An 18,394-nucleotide genomic window follows, 5' to 3' on the forward strand; every position below is an offset into this window, starting at 1 on the left:
AGTTTATTAAATGAAGAACTGAGGAAAAGTAAAGTCAGAAGCTTATAAGAAAGCACATCCTCTGCACAAAAAAATCTGTAAATGTCTTCATATATGTTGCTTCAAAACCAGAGCATTTCCACTTCACCAGCCATCGATAGCCCTTAGAATTACATTCTTTCACCAAAAAAGTATGTAGTTATAGGAATAACATGTTAGATAATGAAGTTTTATATTACAACGATATGCTAAAATACTCTCCTCTTTGCGTGCTACCATTTGCCAAAATCTCATTTCGATTTCTGAAACCGTTTCTGAAATATGAGGAATATTGTGGATATTTCACTCTGGCTTTATTACTGGCGCGACAAGATTGGAAAGATCACATAGATAATATTGTGGGTAGAGCAAACCAAAGACTGCGATTCATTGGCAGAAAACTTAGAAGGTGCCACAAGTCTACTAAAGAGACTACTTACATCACGCTTGTCCGCCCTATTCTGGAGTATTGCTGTGTGATGTGGGATCCGCATCATGTTGGACTGACGGATGACATCGAAAAAGTACAAAGAAGGGCAGCTCGTTTCGTATTATCGCGATATAGGGGAGATAGTGTCACAGACGTGATATGTGAACTGGAGTGGCAATCATTAAAACAAAGGCGTTTCTCATTGCGACGGGATCTTCTCATGAAATTTCAATCACCAGTTGTCTCCTCCGAGTGTGGAAACATTCTGTTTGCACCCACCTACATAGGGAGAAATGATCATCCTCGAATGTTCTAATAGTCACCCTCACGTAAAACATGCTACATTCACGATTTCCATACGTGTCTACCAGTCGTTCTGGATACTGATACAAAAATAAGATAAGCCCTTCTTGGCTTCCCCTTCTCTCAGCCTCAAACTCTTTCTCACGCGTTCTCTGCCCGCCTCCATAGCTGAGCGGTGAGTGTGGTTGAATGCAATGCGAGGGGCCCGAGTTTGATTTCCGGCTAGTTGGGACATTGTTCGGAGACTGGGTGAGGAACTGTCCTCATCATAATTTCATCATCATCGACACGAAAGTCGCCGAAATGGCCTCAAATATAGAGGCTTGGGTCGGGTGAACGAACTCTCCAAAAGGGGACTCCCGGCCAAATATGCCAACGCTCATTTCATTTCTCAGGCATTCTGTATTTTGACCACATCTTCCACCAATTTTGATGATCTGAGGTCTCATTCCTTCGGAACAATATTCGTAGGTTTGTTGCAATTGTATGGCATGGTGCTTGTCTGAAAGTGTTAGAGTTCTATGGAGTATAGTGTTTATCACCGAATGTCGCTGTGACAGAAGCTCATGGCTTGAGGCGTGGAAACTGATGCCAGTGGGAGCGGGTTTTTATATTTGCTGTGATGCAGGTATACGTCTACTCTTCCTGTTGCGGCCGAGCGGTTCTAGGCGCTACAGTCTGGAACCGCGCGACCGCTACGGTCGCAGGTTCGAATCCTGCCACGGGCATGGTTGTGTGTGATGTCCTTAGGTTAGTTAGGTTTAAGTAGTTCTAAGTTCTAGGGGACTGATGACCTCAGAAGTTGAGTCCCATAGTGCTCTGAGCCATTTGAACCATCTTCCTGTTGCTAACAAACCGATTAAATGTAGTTGTCCCTATTTTTCTAGTTTCTATCGTGAATATTATGTTAGGATGGACGGAGTTCAAATGTTAGAGGAACTTTTTAGTCCGATATGGCCGCACCACAACCGTGTCGCCACCGTATCTATACATGGTGCTTTGTACTTGGTGGGTTAAAATCAACTGTTTTTCTGTGGTGCTGGCTGTATCATAAGTGTGAATCGAAGTAAGAGAACAGTTTCAAAACCCTTGCCAATAAAGTTGAAACAGAACTTTGTGGCGTGATTTCCCAGATTGTGTAAACGTTTAGCAACATTGATTTTGTAACTTTCTCTGTTTTTCGTAAACGCTGCTAATACTGATTGCTTGTCTTTCCGAGTGCAGTTAATGAATCTGCTTTAGACAATATACGATGGCGCCATGATAAGTTCATGTTTCATAGACCTCTTTGCTGAAGTTAGCTCTGCGATAAAATTACTTTGCGAAGTGCTGCTTTTAGCTAGAAACAAGATCTCGCCTCTTAAAGTTCTCACTCGTAACTTTCTCTTGCCGCCATCCTAAAACAATCTATAAACTGAAACACAATTATGTTCTTAGAGTGGAGTATTTGCCCGGCAATGTCATAATAAAGGGGCGTATCATTATACAGGGTGGTCAATTGAACGTGACCGGGCCAAATACACTCCTGGAAATGGAAAAACGAACACATTGACACCGGTGTGTCAGACCCACCATACTTGCTCCGGACACTGCGAGAGGGCTGTACAAGCAATGATCATAAGCACGGCACAGCGGACACACCAGGAACCGCGGTGTTGGCCGTCGAATGGCGCTAGCTGCGCAGCATTTGTGCACCGCCGCCGTCAGTGTCAGCCAGTTTGCCGTGGCATACGGAGCTCCATCGCAGTCTTTAACACTGGTAGCATGCCGCGACAACGTGGACGTGAACCGTATGTGCAGTTGACGGACTTTGAGCGAGGGCGTATAGTGGGCATGCGGGAGGCCGGGTGGACGTACCGCCGAATTGCTCAACACGTGGGGCGTGAGGTCTCCACAGTACATCGATGTTGTCGCCAGTGGTCGGCGGAAGGTGCACGTGCCCGTCGACCTGGGACCGGACCGCAGCGATGCACGGATGCACGCCAAGACCGTAGGATCCTACGCAGTGCCGTAGGGGACCGCACCGCCACTTCCCAGCAAATTAGGGACACTGTTGCTCCTGGGGTATCGGCGAGGACCATTCGCAACCGTCTCCATGAAGCTGGGCTACGGTCCCGCACACCGTTAGGCCGTCTTCCGCTCACGACCCAACATCGTGCAGCCCGCCTCCAGTGGTGTCGCGACAGGCGTGAATGGAGGGACGAATGGAGACGTGTCGTCTTCAGCGATGAGAGTCGCTTCTGCCTTGGTGCCAACGATGGTCGTATGCGTGTTTGGCGCCGTGCAGGTGAGCGCCACAATCAGGACTGCATACGACCGAGGCACACAGGGCCAAAACCCGGCATCATGGTGTGGGGAGCGATCTCCTACACTGGCCGTACACCACTGGTGATCGTCGAGGGGACACTGAATAGTGCACGGTACATCCAAACCGTCATCGAACCCATCGTTCTACCATTCCTAGACCGGCAAGGGAACTTGCTGTTCCAACAGGACAATGCACGTCCGCATGTATCCTGTGCCACCCAACGTGCTCTAGAAAATGTAAGTCAACTACCGTGGCCAGCAAGATCTCCGGATCTGTCCCCCATTGAGCATGTTTGGGACTGGATGAAGTGTCGTCTCACGCGGTCTGCACGTCCAGCACGAACGCTGGTCCAACTGAGGCGAGGTGGAAATGGCATGGCAAGCCGTTCCACAGGACTACATCCAGCATCTCTACGATCGTCTCCATGGGAGAATAGCAGCCTGCATTGCTGCGAAAGGTGTATATACACTGTACTAGTGCCGACATTGTGCATGCTCTGTTGCCTGTGTCTATGTGCCTGTGGTTCTGTCAGTGTGATCATGTGATGTATCTGACCCCAGGAATGTGTCAATAAAGTTTCCCCTTCCTGGGACAATGAATTCACGGTGTTCTTATTTCAATTTCCAGGAGTATATCTGACGAAATAAGCGTCAGACGGAAAAACTACAAAGAACGAAGCTCGTCTAGCTTGAAGGGGGAAACCAGGTGGCGCTATAGCTGGCCCGCTAGATGGCACTGCTAGAGGTCAAACGGATATCAACTGCGTCTTTTTTAAGTAGGAATCCCCATTTTTTTATTACGTATTCGTGTAGTGCGTAAAGAAATATGAATGTTTTAGTTGTATCACTTTTTTTGCTTTGTGGTAGATGGCGCTGTAATAATCACAAACATATGGCTCACAATATTAGACGAACTAGACGAACAGTTGGTAACAGGTAGGTTTTTCAAATTAAAATACAGAACGTAGGTACGTGCGAACATTTTATTTTGGTTGTTCCAATGTGATACATGTACCTTTGTGAACTTATCATTTCTGAGAACGCATTTTGTTACAGCGTGATTACTTGTAAATGCCACATTAATGCAATAAATGCTCAAAATGATGTCCGTCAACGTCAATGCATGTGGCAATACGTGTAACGGCATTCTTCTCAACAGCGAGTAGTTCGCCTTCCGTAATGTTCGCACATGCATTGACAATGCGCTGACGCATGTTGTCAGGTGTTGTCGGTGGATCACGATAGTTAATATCCTTCAACTTCCCCCACAGAAAGAAATCCGGGGACGTCAGATAAGGTGAACGAGCGGGCCACGGTATGGTGATTCGACGACCAATCCACCTGTCATGAAATGTGCTAATTAATACCGCTTCAACCGCACGCGAGCTATGTGCCCGACATCCATCATTTTGGAAGTACATCGCCATTTTGCCATGCAGTAAAACATCTTATATTAACATCGGTAGAACATTATGTAGAAAATCAGCATACATTGCACTATTTAGATTGCCATCGATAAAATGGGGGCCAATTATCCTTCCCCCCATAATGCCGCACCATACATTAACCCGTCAAGATCGCTGACGTTCCACTTATCGCAGCCATCGTGGATTTTCCGTTGCCCAATAGTGCATATTATGCCGGTTTGCGTTAACTCTGTTACTGAATGACACCTCGTCGCTAAGTAGAACGCGTGCAAAAATTCTGTCATCGTCCCGTAATTTTTCTTGTGCCCAGTGGCAGAACTGTACACGACGTTCAAAGCCGTCGCCATGCAATTCCTGGAGCATAGAAATATTGTACGGGCGCAATCGGTGTTGATATAGTATTCTCAACACCGGGTAATGTATCACGCAGCAAATTCCGTCCGCAGTGGCGGAATGTTACGTGATACCACGTACTTATACGTTTGTGACTATTACTGCGCCATATATCACAAAGCGAAAAAAGTGGTCCAACTAAAACATTCATATTTCTTTACGTACTCCACGAATATATAATAAAAAATGGAGGTTCCTCTTTTTAAAAAAAACTCTGTTGATATCCGTTTGACCTATGGCAGAGCCATCTAGCGCGCCAACCATAGCGCCATCTTGTTTCCCCCTTCAAGCTAGACGAGTATCGTTCTTTGTAGTTTTTTGGTTTGATACTTATTTCTTGAGATATTTGGCCCGGTCACGATCAATGGACCACCCTGTATACACAGGTTACATCCGTGTGATTCTTTCGGTCTCTGTAACCAGTTATTAAAAATGCCATCGAATAAATGTTCTTCAACTGTACTTCTTAAACAGCCTGTAGAGCGAATTGCCTCAGATACATTTCTTTAAGATGCAATGCTGGTGGGCGACAAAAAACACATCTATGGTCCCAGTCTACAAAAAGTTCTTTGTCGTTTCACATAATTAACGCAGAGTATCTCTACAAAAGACTAAAATAATACCGTCCTCGTAAATGTCGGGAGACTGTTAAGGAATGATATTTTCATACACCACTAATGCCTTCCAACTAACGTCAGAAGTATTTTGACTCGTGTTTCACAGAACTTTTCTATACATATTTTGTAGCGTGTATTACACCAAAAAAACCTGTTCATTACGATTTTTATGAAACTACCAGTATCACGGAAGACATTAGTTTATTCTAACTTATAAATAAAAGGTTTTTTAAAAAATTGATGTAGTCGTATCCATATTATTCGCAAATTAATCTGTTTAATAGAGGGGTGTACGATCACTGTGAGTTCCTAGAGGGAAGTAATTTTCCTGCGTAGGCTGTTTTGTTCTTTAAATCACCACATTATTTCATGATTTAGTTATTAGATAATTTCGGCCCCCACCCACTTCGGCATCGTCAAGCAACTTCACAGTAAAAAGTTGTAAGCATATTGTGCAGTGCCAACATATCGACTGCACACAGACCAGAGCAGCGCCACGAGACGGCATTAAGAAGGCGCTGACCCGCTCACCAATGGAAAGAGCGGGAAGCGCAACTCCTCGATTAAGACAGAGTTCATCGCCCTCTTTCAGCGCTGACTTAACCAGCCGCCCATCGCTGGTCGATTCAGTTTGGTCACAGTCTTAGAGACCATCGATACTCGGCAATCGGGAGCGATTCTTAGTCCGCGTTCTGCGAGTAGCAATAGTATGTCAAAGTAATTGCATGTAGGAGACACAGGAAGCCACTCCATGACAAGAAGTTGAATTATATTTCTTTCCTTTTTGGAAATACTTCTAATGTTGAATGTACACATCATTTGGGATTCCTACCGACTGCCATCGCAAGGTCTCTGGTCCTTTTTTTTTGGGTCGGTGCTGACTCCCACAGTAGCCGACACAACCACATATGGTATGATACACTGAACCGCGAAAGAAAGTGATACAAGCATGCGTATTCAAATACATAGGCACGTAAACAGGCAGAATACGACGCTGCATTCGGCGACGCCTATATGAGACAACAAGAATCTATAGCATTTGTTAGATCGATTACTGTTGTTACAATGGCAGGTTATCAAAATTGAAGTAAGTTTCAACGTAGTGTTACAGTCGGCGCGCGAGCGATGGGACACGTCATCTCAGAGGTAGCTACGAAGTGGGAATTTTCCCTTAAGGCCATTTCACGAGTGTACCATGAATATCAGGAAACCGGTAAAGCATCAAATCTCCGGCATCGCTGCGACCGGAAAAATCCTGCAAGAACGGAACCAACGATGACTGAATAGAATCGTTCAGCGTGACGGAAGTGCAATTCTTCCTCAAATTGCTGCAGATTTCAATGCTGGGCCGTCATCGAGTGCCAGCGTGCGAACCATTCAACGAAACATCATCGATATGGGCTTTCGGTGCCGAAGGCTCACTCGTGTGCCCTTGCTGAATGCACGACACAAAGCCTTACGCCTCGCCTGAGCCCGTTAACACCGACTGTGGACTGTTGGTGACTGGAAACATGTTGCCTGGTCGGACGAGTCTCGTTTCAAATTGTATCGAGAGGTAGGACGTGTACAGGTATGCACACAACTTCATAAATCCATGGACCCTGCACGTCAGCAAGGGACTGTTCAAGCTGGTGGAAGCTCTGTAATGATGTGGGGAGTGTGCAGTTGGAGTGATATGGGACCCCTGATACGTCTAGATACGACTCTGATAGGTGACACGTACGTAAACATCCTGTAAACATCCTGTCTGATCACCTGCACCCATTCACGTGCATTTTGCATTCCGACGGACTTCGGCAATTCCAGCAGGACAATGCGACACCAAGATGTCCAGAATTGCTACAGTGTGACTCCATAAACACTCTTCTGAGTTTAAACACTTGCGCTGGCCATCATACTCCCCAGACACGGGCCGTGCGGGGTAGCCGCTCCGTCTTGGGAGCCTCGCCACGGTTCGCGCACCTTCCTCCGTCTGAGGCTGGAGTCTTCCTTCGGGCATGGGTGTGTGTGTTGTCCTTAGTGTAAGTTAGTTTAAGTTGCAACGTGCTGTTCAGGAGAGATATCCACTCCCCTCCCCTGTACTGACACAATCGAATTCTTTTGTTTTTACCCCTTAGAAAATTTCGTTCTACCCCTCAGGGGGTAATTACCGCCAGGTTGAGAATGACTGCTGTGCGGAGTCGGCGTGGGTTGCGGCTATGCTACTGGCAATGATGCCACACTACCTCCGGAATGACACCTGCATGATTCATGGCGTCAGTTACCTCCAGCAATAGTTTAGACGAGTCCATGCCACGTCTTGTTGCGCACTTCTGAGTGGTCACGGACGCCCTACACTATATTAGGTAGGTGTACCAGTTTCTTTGGCTCTACAGAGTATATTATGTATATACATGTCTTCAACAAGCAGGGGAGCGTGAATCGTTGACTATGTTATTTACTACTGCTAGCGAAACGCCAGAAAAACCATAAAACTGTCGTCGGCTGAATATTCTAAAGCGAGGGCCAAAGAGCAACACGTAAGTTGTGGCAACAAACGTCTCAACAGTTTTGTGTTACGTATCGTGTTTTGGCATTCCTGCAGGTGTCACATCTAATCCCATTGATTAATAATGTAACTGCTACTGTCACATTCAAGTTATATTACACTATAATTAAGCAGCGTAATTAACATTAATCGATGCAGATATCCGAACGCATTAACGAGGCGCTTCCCGAATTGGGGGAGGCGAGCTTGTCGCGAGTCGAATACGCCTCGTGGTTTAACGGCGAGGCCTGTTGGACTGGCCAGTGTGGATGCGGCTTTTTGGTAGCGTCCCCAGATCCAACTAGATAAATGCCAGACTGATACCCACGTCACGCTTCAGATTCATGTTACGCATACATTTAGAAATTTTCTCATGGCTGAAGATGAGATTTAGTCTAGACACACACTTCAGGTACACAGGTATCATCCCGGAGGTAGTGTGGCGTCATTGTCAGTAGCATAGCCGCAACCCACGCCGACTCCGCACAGCATTCATTCTCAACCTGGCGGTAATTACCCCATGAGGGGTAGAACGAAATTTTCTAAGGGGTAAAAACAAAATAATTCGATTGTGTTACGGTTACGAAACTAAAGTATTTTATTAAATATCACCATTATTGTTACTATTTCGTAAGACTGTAATACTGATTACTAAGTTGCCAGTCCTTATCTTTTTTTTTTCATACACGAGCATTAAACCGTGACACAGTTTGGTTGAGGTTAAAGCTTATGAAAGTAATGCATGAACATCTTCCACGCAAATAGTCCAGTTTTTATACACAAACATTTTACTTTTCCATGCGTTTCCTGACAGTAAAACTGAAATGTATAGATCACATATGCTTTAATATCTCGTCAAAATGCTTGCTCTAAGTTGTAAGTAGTTCTTGTAATGGATCACAAATTGCTTCATTGTTCATCTGTCAGCAGATAATCCATCTAACTGATGGAACGACACAACAGTAACTACGTAGTTATTACGAAATTGCTACAGGGCTTTCACAGTGCAATTATTATTAGTAGTGGTTGTCAGACATAAAGCTTTGGCAAACTAACGTCTTTCAATTTCTGCCAGTTCAGAAGTAAGGAGTCCAGCAATCAAATAATTTACAAACAATATGTGTAACACACGCATTTTAATTCGGTTGCTTTTAATTGGGGATGGGGGGAGGGGTTGTAGGGTGTGGGTGAAGCACGAGTCACTATGGGGAGGAGTGATGAAGAGGAAGCATATTTTATAACAAGTGTCTTTCCTCAATGTGGATAGTTAGCTTTCTTTTCTGAAGAGGAGCTGTAGACAGCATTCGTGACGCACTGCTAAGGCTTTCGCCATTCAATAAAGAAGGTTGTTAGAAATATACAGTTAGTTCATACTATAATAAAATACCTAGACCTTTCGTCATTTCAAAAATAAGTGTTTAAATAGAATTTTTTTATAGTTAAGTTTAGTTAGGCACTTATGATGATGACGTTAGTGGTGGGTGGCACTGGGTCATATCTGATTCCATGTAGGGGTAATGGCCTCAGAAAGGTTGAGGAACACTGCCATAGAGGAGCAGGAGAAGGCAGGGAGAAGAGGAAGAAGAAGAAGAAGATGATGATGATGACGATGATGAAGAAAAATGTTCAATAGTCTGGTAAACGTGATGCCCTACTAAAACACAACAGTTACTACAAAGTCATCTCAGAAATACTATTTCTAGCACTATTCCCTTGACCGTACTTCAGCGTGACATGTCACCCTTCATATCGTACGAGGAAACGTCACCATCTTGACCTCATACTTCAAGGAGAAGAAAATCACAATACCAAGAAATCAACCGCAGCAATCAATCCCCCGCGCAAATTTGGTCAGAAAATCTGATGGTATGGCGTAGTGACCTTCTGGGTGCACAGCACTCAAACGTTCGCACGCACCGGTTGTTTATCATTTGCTCCGCCTCACAGCAGACAGCTAATGCTCGAGCGCGAAGTACTGTGCAATGGAGTGACAACCAGCGCCCTGCTATTCGCAGTATGTTGAAGGCATGGAAGAGGAATTGGTAGAGAGTTACGATTGCCCGACGCGTTCCGACATGTTGTTTTAAGCGAAAGAGAAGTACGTAATGTGGTTACCTTATGTACATATAAGTTGAATATATATTCTAAATAAACAAACCTAACCAACTGAAACATTGCTATGAAATGAACATAATGATTATCTGTTTTCAGTTTAATCATGCGAATCACACAGAAGTATAGCGCAGCTCCTGCATATGTGCTTCACGTTAACAGTGTCAGCATTCCTATGCAAATAAAATAACGCCAAATAGCGATGTTACTTATGAAACAGCGTTACGGTACTTCTATAACAACAAACTCATCCATTTCATTGATTTACACTGCATTTGTGAATCGAAAAATACACGTGTTCTAAGCGGAGAGTTCTCTGGTACCAGCTACATGTTAGAAACCGCGCAGTTTCACACGATGAACAAAGCGGTATATCTTCTTGGTTGATTGACAGTAGAAACACGTACTCAGTCCCTTATACAATACTCGCGCTCGGATATTAGGCGGCTGCAGAGATACGGAACACTGCGCGTGGTAACAGGTGGATGCAGATATTTAAAAGGTGCATGTTCGGAAGGCCTAACTGCGTACTGTCAGAATTACGGCCCTAATTTTCACCCTGGATCGATTGCTGGAGCTTTTATCTTCAAAGTGTGGTTTTATTGGTGTGGAATACAAAGCCAAAGTTGATGCTTTTTCTTGACAACCGTTACGTCCAGAACTCCTGCAACCACAGCTGTTGCCCAGTAGTTATGCCACCTGTAGGGAAATAGCACGAATACAGTGGACGACGTATTGGGGCTCGGAGTAGAGCTGGTGAGAACTTTACACCATATTGAAGTCGAGGAGCATGTGCACTTTAGTAATTCTAAAGACAGCTTGTCACTTGCGAGCAACATGCACTCGAATTGCTCATGAGAAGTTCGACTCGCAAATGTATATGCAGCGTGGCAACCACACTATTGTGCGAAACTTTAGGAGAGATGTAACTCTTGCATAATGTGCCACTACCAAGTAACGTACGTATGCATGTATTAAACCGGGGACCTAGAAACGACGTAGAGGCTTCGTCCTGCCGGAGCCCTAAGTGGTTCACAACCCCACAACTAGCTACAGTCCACCCACCCCACCGCCGCCCCACACCGAACCCAGGGTTATTGTGCGGTTCGGCCTCCAGTGGAACCTCCATCCACCAGCCCCCCCCCCCCCCCCCCCCCCCCGGGAATGTCTCTTCTCTCATACCAGACGAGTGTAACCCAGATGTTTGCGTGGAAGAATAATTATGGTGTACGCATTCGTGGAAACCGTCTTTGCGCAGCAGTCGCCGACACAGTGTAGCGGAGGCGGAATAAGAGGAACCAGCCCGCATTCGCCGAGGTAGATGGAAAACCGCCTTAGAAACCATCCACAGACTGGCCGGCACACCGGACCTCGACACTTATCTGCCGGGAGGATTCGTGCCGGGGACCGGCACGCCTTCCCGCTCGGGAAGCAGCGCGTTAGACCACGCGGCTAGCTGGGGGAGTACCACGTAACATAACTCGATGAAACTTGAAAGATACAGAGAAAGAGATGTTGCAGTATTATACTGAAGGCGACTAAAGGACAAAAATTCAAAGACAACAATTACACTGAAGTGAGCGCGATTCATGGTGGTTGCCTGGAAATTACAAACGGCGGGACGTGGTTCTAAACATTGTCTGTGATCACCGCGGACGGCAGTTGAAGCATCCCCAACTCTCTTTTGGTTCCGTTTTTAGGTACTCCACGTCGACGTCTGCTCGTAGATACGTATCGTCAGTAGGTTTTCCGGCTTTACTTCCCGACGTGACAGCGACGACTCTCCGATGGGGTGCGGGCCTTGTGTTTTGCTATTACTGCGAGTCTTGTAAATATAGATTTTGTTTAGTAATTTGCCCGGCTAAAACTCTCCCCCTTTTTTGATTAAGACAGCCTGCGCCACCTTTCGGAGGGAGTGGTGACGTCAAAGAGTCAGAAAAGTTCACATTAAGCAGTCCGTAAAACACGTAAACGTTCACTTCAGTTAGCGTGCTAGTTGGTGCCCACGCTTTCCGCTAGATGGTGCTGACTTACTGCTGAATAGCTTTGGTTCCGTAAAACCTTCACTGATTAGTACTAGATAAATGAAATAAGTACAAAACTCTTGTATTTCACGTTCAATCCATATTCAGGTTTCTACCCTGGAGGAATTTAAATAGTCCGCAAATGCCGATATGCACGCCCTCTACGTCCAGATTCGCAACTAACGGCACACGACACTTTCAAAAGTCCACACGTTAATATCTGAATACCGGTACTACTGAATTCACTCGTATCAGCAGATAATTTGAGTTTCTGTCGTCTATATGTCCGTAAAGTTCCAAACTAGCACTAAAGTCCTAAAATCACCTTAATACTCCGTTGCTACCAACAGTCAGAGATCATACACTACATCACTTTTAATCTCCGTAATATTCTAACAGTTTATCATGAATCGTAACACGATAAAGTCCAATCTAATTATTGTCTCGCTGACTGACACGGGTTCCCCGCCCTCTAACGAAACAATCAAGGAAAAAAGGCGGCAATAATGACGAACAGGCCTTTTTATAGGTTTTTCATCACAAGAGTTTAACGTCACTGCCTTCTCCATGACGGAGCTTCCGTGGCTTTGCTGTACTTAGACGTTAAACTACTTGCTGTTATACTATAATTTTGGTCTGCAATTACCGAACTCTGATTGTACACTATTTTCCCCTCTAAAAATTCTATTCTTAATTTTAAATTATTCTTTCTATAGCTTTTATCATTGTAAACTGAACAGAGGTGTTACACAGACCATACTCTCCAGCGTGCTCCCGTGTTGGCCATCAGCTTCATAAGAAGCTCTGCTGGCAGGACGTTGCATTCCTCCACCAGCGTGGTCCACAACTTCTGGATAGTCTCTGGTGCATGTGGACGCGCTACAATACGTTTCCTCAACGCATCCCACACGTGTGCTTGGGGGCTGAAGTCGGGGAACGGAGAGGCCGCTCTATTCGCCGATTATCTCCACGTTCCAAGAGTTCCTCCACCTGCGCTGTTCGTCCTTAACTCGTGGTCTCGCGGTCGCGTTCTCGCTTCCAGAGCACAGGGTCCCGGGTTCGATTCCCGGCGTCACCAGGGATTTTCACCTGCCTCTAGATGACTGGGAGGTGTGTTGTCCTCATCATTTCATCATCATTCATGAAAGTGGCGAGACTGGGCTGAGCAAAGTTTCGGACTTTGTACGGGCGCTGATAACCGCACAGTTGAGCGCCCCACAAACCAGACATCAGCATCATCCTGCGCTGGACGAGCGGTTCTAGGCGCTACTGTCTGGAACCACGCGACCGCTACGGTCGCAGGTTCGAATCCTGCCTCGGGCATGGGTGTCTGTGTTGTCCTTAGGTTAGTTAGGTTTAGGTAGTTCTAATTTCTAGGGGACTGATGACTTCAGATGTTAAGTCCCATAGTGCTCAGAGCCATTTGAACCATCATCCTGCGCTGTTCGAAGCGGTCGCGGATTTTGATTCGTACAAAGGGGTCGAATTTACCCGTGAACAGGGAAGGAGTTAGGGTTAGAATAACGGCGACAGTTACGTGCATCGAGTTCAAAGATTTGGAGGGCACTAAACCCATGCAACGCAATGCGTCTCCACCCGACAACAGTTGAAACACCAAATCGACAATGTTCGACAATGCTTATGGGTGCTTTTCGTGTCCCCAGCTCTCGTCACGTGACGGTACGTTCAGAATCGCTACTCAGATCGAACCCGCTCTCATTGGAGGAGAGCGACCACATTCGTCGTTATTCCAGTCCCTACACTCTTGGCAGCATCGAAAACAGTGTCGCCGATGTGCGTGGTTCAACGGAGCACGAAGAATTTGACGTCGCACGAGACACCACTCAAGGGCAGTAGTGAGATTTCATGCCTCTGAGTCATGTGGTTGCATTTGAGCCCGCTGTGTGACATGAGTGTCTTCTTTCCTACTGCATAATTTAGCGGTGCTTATGTAGTTGAGCGTTGTCCGCCACTTTCTGTCCTTCAGTCAGCAGTGGCTGTACTTTGGAACCCCCCGCAGGCGCGAGAAAGAATGCTGTGAGCAGTGACATACTCTCGGGCTACACTCGTCACTTCGACCTTCTTATACACTACTGACCATTAAAATTGTTACAGTACGAAGATGACGTGCTACAGACGCGAAATTTAACCAACAGGACGAAGATGCTATGAAATGCAAATGATTAGCTATTCAGAGCATTCACACAAGGATGGCGCCGGTGGCGACACCTACAACGTGCTGAAATGAGGAAATTTTCCAACCGATTTCTCATACACAAACAGCAGTTGACCGGCGTTGCCTGGTGAAACGTTGTTGTGATGCCTCGTGTAAGGAGGAGAAATGCGTACCATCACGTTTCCGACTTTCATGAAGGTCGGATTCTAGCCTATCGCGATTGTGGTTTTTCGTATCGCGACATTGCTGCTCGCATTGCTCGAGATCCAATGACTGTTAGCAGAATATGGAATCGGTGGGTTCAGGAGGGTAATACGGAACGCCGTGCTGGAGCCCAACGGCCTCGTATGACTAGCACTCTAGATGACAGGCATCTTATCCGCATGGCATTAACGGATCGTGCAGCCACGTCTCGATCCCTGAGCCAACACATGGGGACGTTTGCAAGACAAGAACCATCTGTACGAACAGTTGGACTACGTTTACAGCATCATGGACTATCAGCTCGAAGACGATGGCTGCGGTTACCCTTGACGCTGCATCACAGACAGGAGCGCCTGCAATGGTGTACTCAACGACGAACCTGGGTGTACGAATGGCAAAACTACATTTTTTTCCGATGAATCCAGGTTCTCTTTACAGCATCATGATGGTCGGTGTTTGGTGACATCGCGGTGAACAGACATTGGAAGCGTGCATTCGTTATCGCCATACTGGCGTATGACCCGGCATGGTGGTTTGGGGTTCCATTGGTTACACGTCTCGGTCACCTCTTGTTCGCATTGACGGCACTTTGAACAGTGGACGTTACATTGCAGATGTGTTACAACCCGTGACTCCACCCTTCATTCGATCCCTGCGAAACCCTACATTTCAGCAGGATAATGTACGACCGCATGTTGCAGGTCCTGTACGGACCTTTCTGGATACAGGAAACGTTCGACTGCTGCCCTGGCCAGCACATTCTCCAGTTCTCTCACCAACTGAAAACGTCTGGTCAATGGTGGCCGAGCAACAGACTCGTTACAATACGCCAGTCACTACTGTTGATGAACCGTGGTATCGTGTTGAAGCTGCATGGGCAGCTGTACCTGTACACGGCATCCAAGCTCTGTTTGACTCAATGCCCAGGCGTATCAAGCCATTATTACGGCCAGAGGTGGTTGATCTGGGTACTGATTTCTCAGGATCTATGCACCGAAATTGCGTGAAAATGTAATGACATGTTAGTTCTAGTATATTTGTGCAATGAATACCCGTTTATCATTTGCATTTCTTCTTGGTGTAGCAAATTTAATGGCCAGTAGTGTAGTTCTTCGATGATTAGTCCCAGTGTGAAGCGATCCAAATGATGTCTACAGGCCACCAAACTATATCGTAACTGCTGGCTGACGCACTGAGTTTCCCCTGTATCTTCTTCTTCCTCATTTTGTGGCCTAGCCCCATTTGGCACCTTAGCCACACTGACGTCACGCCATGTGACTTCCAGCATGTCCTCACACTTTGATTCATTCCCAGCGAATCTTTAATATATTATGTTACTGTATCTTAAGTTTTGCAGCGCGCCATATTTTCGTGTACGTAGCTACTCTTAAGTTGCCAGGTGCTCTCCCTGACGGCGGGTGCTGTGGCCTGCGCAGAGCCCGTGAGGCGCAGGATGGGGATGTGGCGGTGGCGCGTGAGCGTGGCGCTGGTGGCGTGGCTGGTGGCGGGCGGCGGCAGCGCTCGCGGCCGCCACCACCTGTCGGCGCTGCGGCAGCGCGACGCCAGCGCCAGCGGCGAGGACCTGCACCTCGACCTTGACCTCGACCCGCAGCCGCCGCAGGCGCCGCAGCAGCCGCTGTCGGGCAGCGCGCGCCGGCACCCCGAGGACGACCCGCTCGTCGTGCAGACCACCAAGGGCAAGGTGCGCCGCTCCGCATACTCTCACCCGCACCACAGGCCTTGCCAACATTTCGTCAACCATACATGCCACCGTGTGGCACATGCCGGAAGGTGCCCTGCACCAACACTACTGTCAGCCCCCTTACTTGACGGTCAGCGGATTTGACTGCCATGCAGCAGGCCCAGTTTTACTCACGGATGGGTTGGAGATTTTCTCCACTCGGGGAATGCGTCTTGTGTTGTCCTCATCATCATTTCATCATCATCATCGACACTCAGGTCACTCAGCGTGGCGTCAGCTGAAAAGACCTGCAACTCGGCAGTCGAACTTCCTCAGGTGGGGACTCGCGGCTATCGATCCCACACGAGCATTTCATTTCACCATTCTGTGCCACTCCCAAACAAAACGAGGGAAAGATGACTCTCTGTCCTCCATAAGAGCCCTAATTTTTCGACCTCAAATTTCTGTAATCTTCGTGGTCGTTACGCGAAGTTTATATTGGCAGCATTAGAATCGTTCTGCCGTCAGCTTCAAATAACAGTTCTCCAAGATTTTGCTCAATAGTTGTTGTTGTTGCAGGTCTTCAGTCCTGAGACTGGTTTGATGCAGCTCTCCATGCTACTCTATCCTGTGCAAGCTGCTTCATCTCACAGTACCTACTGCAGCCTACATCCTTCTGAATCTGCTTAGTGTATTCATCTCTTGGTCTCCCACTACGATTTTTACACTCCACGCTGCCCTCCAATACTGAATTGGTGACCCCTTGGTGCCTCAGAACATGTCCTACCAACCGGTCCCTTCTTCTAGTCAATTTCTCTTCTCCTCAATTCTATTCAGTACCTTCTCATTAGTTACGCGAACCACCCATCTAATCTTCAGCATTCTTCTGTAGCATCACATTTCGAAAGCTTCCATTCTCTTCTTGTCCAAACTACTTATCGTCCATGTTTCACTTCCATACATGGCTACACTCCATACAAATACTTTCAGAAACGACTTCCTGGCACTTAAATCTATACTCGATGTTAACAAATTTCTTTTTCTTCAGAAACGCTTTCCTTGCCATTGCCAGTCTACATTTTATATCCCCTCTACTTCGACCATCATCAGTTATTTTGCTCTCCAAATAGAAAAACTCCTTTGCTGCTTTAAGTGTCTCATTTCCTAATCTAATTCTCTCAGCATTACCCGACTTAATTCTACTACATTCCATTATCCTCGTTTTGCTTTTGTTGATGTTCGTCTTATATCCTCCTTTCAAGACACTGTCCATTCCGTTCAACTGCTCTTCCAAGTCCTTTGCTGTCTCTGACAGAATCACAATGTCATCGGCGAACCTGAAAGTTTTAATTCCTTCTCCATGGATTTTAATACCTACTCCGAATTTTTCTTTTGTCTCCTTTACTGCTAGCTCAATATACAAATTGAATAACATCGGGGAGAGGATACAACCCTGTCTCACTCCCTTCCCAACCATTACATCCCTTTCATGCCGCTCGACTCTTATAATTGCGATCTTGTTTCTGTACAAACTGTAAATAGCCTTTCGCTCCCTGTATTTTACCCCTGCCTATGAAAGAGATTATTCCAATCAACGTTGTCAAAAGCTTTCTTTAAGTCTACAAATGCTAGAAACGTAGGTTTGCCTCTCCTTAATCTTTCTTCTAAGATAAGTCGTAAGGTCAGTATTGCCTCACGTGTTCCAACATTTCTGCGGAATCCAAACTGATCTTCCCCGAGGTCTGCTTCTACCAGTTTTTCCATTCGTCTTTAATGAATTCATGATAGTGTTTTGCAGCCGTGACGTATTAAACTGACAGTTCGGTAATTTTCACATCTGTCAAAACCTGCTTTCTTTGGGATTGGAATTAATATATTCTTCTTGAAGTCTGAGGGTATTTAGACTGTCTCATACATCTTGCTCACCAGATGGTAGAGTTTTGTCATGACTGGCTCTCCCAAGGCTGTCAGTAGTTCTAATGGAATGTTGTCTACTCCCGGGGCCTTGTTTCGACTTAGGTCTTTCAGTGCTATGTCAAACTCTTCACGCAGTATCATATCTCCCAAATAGTAATCCATGAAAAGAACGTCTTCCCTCCTGCGGATTCCCGCTTGATTTCCCTAAGCATCTTCGTAATACTCGAGTGCTGATTGAACCTACCAGTAACAAAGCGA

At 46.3% G+C, this 18,394-nt stretch overlaps 1 protein-coding gene across 1 annotated transcript in view; it reads left to right on the plus strand.

Annotated features, from left to right (window-relative positions):
• LOC124775152 (acetylcholinesterase-like) overlaps positions 1-18,394 on the plus strand; it is a 118,468-nt gene that overhangs the window by 59,791 nt on the left and 40,283 nt on the right. Inside the window, exon 3 of the mRNA XM_047249992.1 lies at positions 16,186-16,240. Coding sequence (XP_047105948.1) covers positions 16,186-16,240 — 55 coding nt within the window. The remainder of the gene's footprint in view (positions 1-16,185; positions 16,241-18,394) is intronic.

The sequence above is a fragment of the Schistocerca piceifrons genome, chromosome 2 (assembly GCF_021461385.2).
Source record: "Schistocerca piceifrons isolate TAMUIC-IGC-003096 chromosome 2, iqSchPice1.1, whole genome shotgun sequence".
Lineage (NCBI taxonomy): Eukaryota > Metazoa > Arthropoda > Insecta > Orthoptera > Acrididae > Schistocerca > Schistocerca piceifrons.